At 31.2% G+C, this 10,436-nt stretch overlaps 1 protein-coding gene across 1 annotated transcript; it reads right to left on the bottom strand.

Moving 5' to 3' along the window:
* Positions 1-4,021: 4,021 nt before the first annotated feature.
* Positions 4,022-10,404, bottom strand: LOC111045129 (zinc finger Ran-binding domain-containing protein 2). Its single transcript, XM_039435765.1, has one exon. It carries the CDS (start codon positions 10,173-10,175, stop codon positions 9,489-9,491), a length of 687 nt encoding a protein of 228 aa, XP_039291699.1. The 5' UTR covers positions 10,176-10,404; the 3' UTR covers positions 4,022-9,488.
* Positions 10,405-10,436: the final 32 nt, after the last annotated feature.

Below are 10,436 nucleotides of genomic sequence, written 5' to 3'. Positions count from 1 at the left end.
GAAATGTACCTAGAACTCGTGATAGGTGCGTAATTGGATGCAGTGACCACATAAATTCATGCAACATTTTCTTTGCTCCACAAGATTTAATGCAAGATAAGAAAAAGTAGATATATATTCACAGAAGATACCGGTACGGTAGGATTTTCACTAGATTTCATCTTCTCATAAAAAATAGTTCAGCAAATCATGGTCATGAATGCTTTGATAAGAAACAAACACTTCATAAATTTTCATGGACAAAACATTATCACCATTCCACTCGATAGATTTTACTCTAATGGGCAGAAATTTATATTTGCTGAAAATTTCGCGCCCAATTTTATCATGTAGAATAATAGGAACAACTTTTGTCAGAAGTGAGATTTTCTTAATAATTTACCATACGAGAACTTCATTATCATACCGTAGCCAATTTATTTTTCAACATTCATGTTTGTTGTAAACCATGAATAACAGCTCAATCACGTTCGAAGAGTTGGTGGCATGCACATTCTGGATACCGTACTTAAATATTATAATGATATGTGCTCGTAATTGGCATTCACAGAGTTCTGCTTTCAATTCAGAGGTTCCTGACAGGTACAATTTATTTTCATGCTTTGCAAGAATATATAACTTAAGTTACATTTATAATTATGTTTTTCATATCAATCATTTATACTTTATACTGTGATTGGACTGGACAAGAAAACCAACCATTAGGTTTTTTACTAGAATCAAGCTTATTACAATATTATTCATATTAGGTAATTGAATGTACATATTGTTGATAAAAATTATGGAAAAAACTTAATATTTCTTTTACAAGGCTAATTTGACAGTGAATTAGGTTTCAATGAGATCCTATTCGAATTAAAAAAAAACTACTTTTCTGTCGAGAAAAAATTTTGGCCAACCATTTTGAATCCGAAATTTTGAATCAAACTTAATTTTTTATGGGAAGGTGGTTATTTGATACATTTATTCGATACAGAATTTCAAGAGAAAATGAATGGCGAAAACCGCACATCAATATATCTTTAAAGATATTAATAAATCGTACAGAAATGAAATAAATTTCATTGAAAATAAATCATGCAAAAATTAAAATTTCATTTTTGTATTATTTATTTTCAATGTAACTTTGAATAGCTTTAGAACTTTTTGATATATCGATGAGCGGTTTTTGCTGAAATTCTGTATCGAGATTAGCTTATCACACCTACCCATAAAAAAAATAATTTGGATTCAAAATAGCAGATCCTAGATGGCGGATTAAATTTTGAAGCGACAGAAAATTAGATTTTTTATTTGGAATAGGATCCCCCAATGAAATATTCTGTCAAATTATCCAGGTAAAAGTAATATTGAGCTGTTTCCATAATTTTTATCAACTCTGTTTAATAGCTCAAGATTGATTAGTACCGTACCTATAGAAGACTCAACTCACTTGATTTCAAACAGATCAAATCAAAATGATTACTTATAGTCCAGGGTCCAGGCAACGAATTCTCATAAAAAGGTATAGAGGGAAAAGTTTGGAACACAATTTTTGACCCCGCAGCTCTTATAAGGATAGTAAGGGGTAAACAAATCAAAAGTCCTTACTCCTACCCCCTGTGCTAAGGGGGTGGGGATGGTTTGAAAGTACCATATTTTGCTTTTTGGCGTATATCTCGATCAGTATGCGTCTTTCGAAATTTTTTGTCAAATAGAAAATTAAAGCTTACAAATTAACCTACAAGTTTCATTTGTAACATTTTTACATATCATTCATAGTTTACTAGGTATGAGCTCTCGAAGGTATCACATTTTGAAGAAATCCCCTTTCGGCTATGATTTTTTTTCATCTTTTTGGCCTTATAACTTTTTAACGATAAATTGAAAAATCCTTGCTAATCATGAGCCCTTAGAGAAACATATTCTCTTCAATTTCATGTATCATTTACGCATCTCCGTACGATTATTGCAGTCGTTATACAGATACTGTTGAGTGTAAAATCATCATTTTAACAATAGAGCAATTGACTGGGAAATTTCAAGGGAATGTTTGGAACACAATATTTGACTTCGCAGCATTATAACAGCTTCGAATTATTTTCCAAAAGATCAATGTAATCTTTTCGGACACACAGCGTCTTTATTTATGGCCAGAAGTTCATGTTCTACATGTCATTGAAATGATAATTCAAGGCACTTGCTTATTACTTTGTCATAAAAAATAATTCCGTAATTAAAGCAACTGTTGAATAATTATTTCACGTTTAAAGATTAAAAAAAGATAGGTATTTAAAATTTGAGAAAGCAATCGCCCTGCCAAATCAAATACACCATCCAATTTTTTTTTCAAGCTCTCAAGTAAACTGTAGACGTGATGTTCCAAAAAGAATGTTTGATTGAATGTTTTTACATTGATCTTAAGGGACTGAATTGATGTCGCAACTACTTCTGCGCACTCTTAATTGCTGGACTCCTAATCACCAGTTTAAAATACTGAATCACAGTCAGTACTAAAAAAAAATCAGTCCAGTTTAAGACAAAGAAGTTAGGAACTGAGAATCGGTCTTGCTGCTCCATGATCCAGTTTTACATGCGCAAGTTCGTTTACATAATTTCTCTGCTCCCAGAAGCTAGAACAGACTATAGATGTGAATGTCAAGACAGCAAATACGAAAATTTGTTCGCAGTACATACACATTTTTCTGTACTTCCAAGTTCTAAAAGATCGGATCCCGTTTTTACTTTCCTTGCCCTATTACCATAGGTAAGGAAGATATTGCTTTCCGAAAAAAATTAAGGTACCTAAATTTCTATACGTTTCAAGGTCCCCTGAGTCCAAAAAAATGTTTTTTGGGTATTGGTCTGTATGTGTGTGTGTAGGCTTTGTATAATGTATGCCTGTATACATGTTTGTATGTATGTCTGTGTACACGATATCTCATCTGCCAATTAACGGAATGACTTGAAATTTTGAACTAAAGGTCCTTACACTATAAGGATCCGACACGAACAATTTCGATCAAATGCAATTCAAGATGGCAACTAAAATGGCAAAAATGATGTCAAAAACAGTGGTTTTCTCAAAAACGGATCCAACGATTTTGATCAAATTTATACCAAAAATAGTCATTGATAAGCTCTATCAACTGCCACAAGTCCCATATCTGTAAAAATTTCAGGAGCTTCGCCCAATCTTTGCAAAGTTTGATTTTAGATTTCCAATTATTAGGCTTCAGATTAAATGTAAACGAAAAATTCTAAGTGGAAAAGATTGAGCATGAAAATCTTTACAATTTATGTCCAGTAATATTTTCACCTAATATTGAAAATAAACTCGAAATTCGAGAAATGTGATTATTCAAATCAAATGCAAACTTAATGAAAGAGGCAACTGTTGATTCCAATGTTCCAAGAATGTATGCTAGTACCTTGGTTGATTCTATCAAATCATTTACTGGAAGAGATAACAGAACATTGATCTATTCAGCTGATTGATTTTAAATTATAATGAAAATTTTCATAAAGGCAGGAAAGTTGTGTGAGTGCGCCACACCAGATTTTTTAATTATTGAGAATAAAATAAGGAAGTTGATAATAAAGAGCAATTTTGTTTTACAAGTTTTATTATTAATATTATATTACAATAATAAAAACAGGAATAAATTCATTCAAACCTATTTATGTACAATAATGGAAGCTGACCTACTAAGTGAAATGAATATTTCGTATAATACAGGAGATTGTACAATGGAATATATATTATTTAAAATGTGCTTTTTCAAATATATGAAGTATGCCAAACAAATAATTAAATTTGTTTACAATAATGATGATATAAGGTGTTTATTTTCATAGAAGGAAACTATTATTACTTTTCAAACTTCTGCTTTGTGTCTTCAAACGGAAGTGTAGATAAAAAGGTGGTGTAATAATTGGTAATAAAAGGTAATAAATAATTACTAATTGAACGATTTTCTTCATTTCACATCCTAGTTTTTGAATTGGTTTGCTTTTTCAAATTGATTGCTACAAAGATGCAGGTTTGATCTTGAGGAGGTAGTGAGATCGGACTCCCCACAACATCCTAGGTGTTGCAAATATATATATTTTTTTTGAATGCATAAGAGAAAATTATACTAAACTTGGAGAATATGGTGAAATGTATAGAGTGGAATTTTTAAATGGTGACTAAAACGTTAATTCAGAAAAAATGAACTATAATAAAAATTTATGACAAATTTGATTTAGTGTATTTGAGCACTTGAAACTAACATTATTTTACATTTGGCATAGAATGTTCGTTTCAAAGACAATATTGAAATATACCTACATATTATTATCACTCAAATCCATAAAACAATAATAATAATAATAATAATTATGAAATGAAATAAAGTTATTGTAAATAATTAGTAATTGTAAATTCTGTACAATTAAAATTGAATCTTGATTAATACAGAATAGTTCACTCCTATTTTTGAAATAAGAATGAATATTGACAACCTAATAATTAAATATAGCTACGGTAATGTATATCAATTTCACAATCAAACTCTTTCAATAGAAATGATAAAATTACTCAACTTTTTTTGAAGCTGATCAATACTTAACTAGTTGAACAATATTTTACAATGACTGGTCTCATATTATATTAATGTAATATCCCATAAGTTTATTCAATTACGAAAACAAATTAGAATAATATAAAGTCTTGTAAGTAAACTAGAAAATAAAGTGGAATACAATCAGTGTTCTCAAATTACAATAAGTATACTAAAAGTTTACAGCAAGTTATTGGCCTAGTATATGTAATTTTATGACAAGTGATTTATTGATTTTGTTAAATTTGTTTTAATTGACTGCTTTCCTTACTGTAAGAATGACTTAATAATGTGATGCAATTTTATGACATGTGATATATTGATGTTGTTAAATTTTTTTCTGTATTGCTTGTATGTTTTATGACGATGTCTTGCATTTGTTTTACATGTTCTGACAATAAACGAATCATATTTTGTAAAATAGTAAAATAACCATGATTCAGTATGATTGGCTAATAAGTTGAGTTTATTATGTTTTGCATCTATTAACAGAGAAATATAATCATTAGAGGTTGACAAACTATCCAATGCATTAAGCATGAAAAATTAATTTTGGGTAGAGAATGAAGAAAAATGTTTACTCTAAAAATAGCAACATGTTGCAAACACTTGAAATCTATATTCAATAATTTTATAGAATAGTACTCCTCACCTAGAAACGAGTCTGTATGTGAGAGAAGCTGTTATATTTTCTTCAGTTCAACAACGGAATTAATCAGAAGTTTGTATTGCTAATTGATCTGAATATTCAAACACAGACTTAGGCATTATTACCGTAGAAGAAGTAACCGTAAATAGTACAAAGCAATGAAAATGATTCTCTGTGCAGTTGATTTTAAAACTGCTCATCTATCAACGCTTGAAAATAACTAAATATAATTATATTGCTATGAAGTCACTAAAGCCAGTATCAATATTTTTCTATTTATAACAGTCAGATTAACATAAGAGGTCAGTTTAGAGAAAAATTGAGTTACAATATCTCGCAGAACTTCAATTTTAGAGAATGCTGTGTTAAAAATGCCGGGGATGTAATTTTACATACTGATGCTGTATGAAGCTCAACTACTTATATGACAAAATTAACATAAACACTACTGATGGCTTCCATAGATACTACAGGCTTCTCTACCCCATAATCGTCATTATCAGAATAAAAAAAGATTACATTTATGAAAATAGTTGTGAACGTTAAATGATACCATTAAGCAACGAGTTTGATAACGCAATGTGGTGTTACCGATAAGAGTAATAACGTACAGAATAAATAGTTACATTTTTCAATTTTATTGATTCTGGCAATGCGAATGAGAAGAGACTATTGAGAATACAGTATTATAAAACGTTGTATCGGAATAGTAACTTGTTCAATGGTATAAATGCTCTACCTTTTTTAAGGTTTTTAATGACCACCTTTTTTAAGTTATACCTATTCTATTTACAAGTTAACAGACCTGTTCAAATATTTCAGCTATATAGTTCTTGAGTGCGCAAAGAACTTAAAAGACAAAGAACCTCTCGTAATTATAAAAAACTTGGATGTACGTTTTTTTGCAAAGCCCTCGTAACACTATTCCCATACCCCGTGGCTGAAACCTTGAAGAAATTTTGAAAATATTGACTGATTCGTCTCGGAGGAAAAAGACATTGAGACATAGTATACTACTAGCTTTATGATTTTTTGTGCAAATTACCTAATTTCAAAATCCTGTACCAACCGGTATAAATAGATTTCCAATATATTATTGCCATAGACTAAATATGATTGGAATGTTTTGTCTGTGCCATTACTTTTATTTACGTCTCATCTTTAGTCTGAATTAATGATTTCTAAGGCGATTATTTTTCAACACTATATTATAATAAAGGGTTGAGCAATGAAGTATAGAGGATTTGGAATAGCTGATACATAGGTTACTCATTTTTGAACGTAACTCAAAAATTTGATTCCCAGTATGAACCAAGGATGTAAAATTTTGTGATATTGATAAGAGTTGGGAAAATTAAAACATTTATCAAATACGGAGAATAAAATCTCTTAGATGGCGTCCGTTTTTGTCCATAAGCACCCATGTAGACGTTGTATCAAGTTCTTCATTTTCTTCTGAAGCGTTGCACGTAATATTGCACGATTTTCGTGTGTTATTATCTCACTCACTGCTTAAATATTGTTCATGTTTTGTTGATATGTATACGAGCTTTGAGGTAGCCCCATAAAAATGAACACAATGTGTCAGGTTCAGTGAACGAGGCCACTCCACATAACATATCCAACAACGAAATGAAACAACCAGGGAAGTTCTGAATGAAGGGAACTGAAATGGTTCTGCAGTTGAAAATTTCATGTAATCTTATAATTGTAGCAAACAAAATTAAACAGCATTGTTAGATAACGATTTGAATATTGATAGTGACTCAAAAAAAAAGTTTCAATAGCGAAGTTTCGACTAATGCAGTCAATTAACATCCACGGTACATACTGGAAAAAAATAAATCTGAGTTTAGTTCAAAAATGAGTAAGTATATAACAGCCATTCCAAAACCTCCATAGCTCCATACTTCATTGCCCAACACTGCTTTATCATGGATAACTCCTGTTACCTCTTTCCATAATAATTGTAATAGCCTATTTGATAAGTAAGTTAATGAATACGGTAACATTGAATTTGCGTTCATTCATTTAAAATTTCACAAGAAAAAAATTACTGGGTCTGCACTCAAGTCTAGTGCAATGTCCAATTGCCGTCCTTACGAATTCTATCAGATTTAACGGGACTTGACAAACATCATCTGTTTAATCTATAAGGACAGTAAAAATTATACGCCATAAATCGATGTGTGTGTAACTAGCCATAGACGAGGCCAGGGCGAAGAAAAGTAGCTTGGTCCAATTTACATGCTGTCTAAAGTCTCCTATTAAATTCATTAATTTATTTGATTTATGTATGACATTATGGGAGTTTGATAAAGGTGTCTAGTAGTGTTGGAGAAAATTATACAATTCAACTTCAATAGGCTACATTGATGCATTTACATTCATTTTCTTATCAAATAACATCAACCAAACTAGTCTGACAATAGATGCTAGTATCTTGGACCGAGACCGAGTTAATATCATTACAACTGGTCTTGTCTATGGTTCAACAGTACAGAATTGGGAATAGTATTGAGCATTGACACATATTAGAATTTTATTATATGTTCAACAGCTGCTATCTCGTAATGCAATAAATTTAACCAACATTTTTTAATTTAATAATTTGATTAATAAAAGTAATACGGTACAGTATAAAGGTATGCTTTCCATAATATAGAATATTAAAACAACTACCACTCTTGACCTTATTCTCAACTTTCTAAGATGGGTAAACTGCAAGTCAATCTATATTATAGAGTAAAACAGATATTAGTTATAGCTCAAGATAATAGAAGGAGGAATAAATTTTCACACTTTTAAACTTTTAAGAAAAATCAAACGAATTTTATGCAAATTCAGGTATAATAATCGTTCTAAGCAACCCCTAGTCTTCAGACTAAAATAGATCATTAGATAATTGTTTGGATTCAGATACAGAAATTCAAATAAAACGTTGTTGCGACTAAGAAATTTCTACTAGCAAATTGATTTTACACTATAATGATTTTTATGTTTATGAAATTAATATTAAAGCTACATATTTTGTGGTTTGCAATAATTATATTAAAATCACTGTATTATGTTTAAAACCAATATTGGAAATAGAGAACATTGTTAAGATTGACTTGAAATATGATCCTTTTAAATTCTTATATTTAAAGATGATTAAATTATAGATAACTACTCATAAGAGAAGAATTGAATATTACAGGTTGAATGAGAAAGTACATCAGGTGATGAAGTATTAATGGTGTCGAGCTTCACTAGTATTACTACAGTAATAGCATTTACTACAGTTTATACTACCTTGCACTTACAGTCTTTCAATGTATTCAGAATGAACAGTGCTAAAGATAAACGACTACTTATTAAAGATTATTCTGCTATTGTATAGGAATTGTACTGTTCTTTAACAACCATATTCAAGAGTGATGATATCTTGATATGGCAGTTGTAAGGCATGCAATTGATTATGGAAAGAATATAAATTCATTATAACTTAAAGTATGCAAAACAACTCGAATCACATCACTCTAGAAAACTACAGTAAATGTAAATTATCTATTAATTTTTCATATTTTATAGTATAATCCAATAGTAAGGTAGGTAAGCTGAATAAAATATTCACACTGTAATATAATATTTCAATTACAGTCTAACTTACTTAATCTAAGGCTAGCATAAATATGCTAGAAATTTGAAAAAATCCCAATCCCTCTTTAAAAGATTTTACCTACTTGAAAGTGTGATGACTCAAGATAAATTAAAAAATAATTTTCTATTCTGGCAAGAACATAATAAGAAGTGAAATGAATATATCATTAAAAATTCGGACAAAAGACTAATGCCACTCTAAAAGTAACACATATTAAAACGGAAAAACATTAACTTAGTCAACTAACGAGTAATCAATATCATTAAATAGAATTCAATGTCACTATATGTTATGTGCCTTCAACTTTATTCAAGCTTAATTGATCAATTCATATTAATCTCTTTAATTAATTTAACTTCTTAATATTCCTATAAATTCCTTTGAGGAGGTACAAATAGCTGCGTTTATATCAGCCCTAATATAGGCCTATAATGCTACATTGGATCACGCTTGTCAAGCTGAGTATTTTTAGGCCTTGAAAAAGCAATGAAGATATAATTAATATGAATTTATCATTACTTGGATACAGGTAAACCACGTTTGAGGGCACGTAACAAATTTACAAAAACTTACCTTTTTTTAAATGTGTAAGCCAAAACCTTAGCCAAAGGTCTTAATGTGGAGATCTTGAGCGGGAACGAGACCTGCGCTTCTCCTGGATCTTCTTGCTCCTCTCTTTGCGGTCCTTGTCCTTCTGGTTGCTTCCAGATCCTTCATCTTCATCCTCGTCTCCCCATCCACTCAAGTCGTACTTGGAAAGGTCCTCATCGTCTTCTTCTTCGTCTTCGTCCTCTTCCTCAGCTTCTACTGGTGCAGGTGGCTTCTTTACGTCTTGTTCTTCTTCATCATCATCATCGTCGCTCCTCCTGCTCGAATGACTCCTTTTCTTTTTTTTTCGTCCGAACTCATCGTATTCGTCGTCTGAATCCTCTCGCTTGATGTACTCAACAACACCCCTCTCATTGTAGCCTCCGCCATATCCCGTTCTCTCTTCAACCTCACCAAACTTGGGCGCATTACACATATTACACTGTTGACGTCGGGCCCAATTCACGTTACCACATTTGTTGCATTGCCAATCATCAGCACTGAATAGTCCACGACTCTTCTCTGCAGCAGCCTTACCTATCTCTTGTCCAAGTTTTTTCTTCTGGCCACTATCATTCTTCTCCTTGCCGCAACGATTACACCGATCTCTTCTTGCAAAGTTAATGTTCTTACAAAGAGGATCCGGACAATACCAGTCTCCTTCACCCATTCTAAAGCGAGGCGAAGAATTATTAACTAACACTTGTTCCATGACTGAATGGCAATTGATTCGATCAAACTGGGTAAAACCACCGTTCACTCAAAGATAGAATTATCAATTAAAATATGATTGAAAATGACCACAAAGTTCAATACTATGAGTAGATCATGAAAGGATCAAGATAAAAATAAAAAAATGTTTTACAATTCGAACCTCAAATAAATTCACAACTCGATGAAGCGGTTGTAAAAGAACAGATGATTAGGATACAAAGTCTAGTCCAGTCAATGCCTTCTTTATTATTGCTACTCA

This window comes from Nilaparvata lugens, chromosome 1, assembly GCF_014356525.2.
Source record: "Nilaparvata lugens isolate BPH chromosome 1, ASM1435652v1, whole genome shotgun sequence".
Lineage (NCBI taxonomy): Eukaryota > Metazoa > Arthropoda > Insecta > Hemiptera > Delphacidae > Nilaparvata > Nilaparvata lugens.
This window is presented reverse-complemented; position numbering and strand designations above follow the sequence as displayed.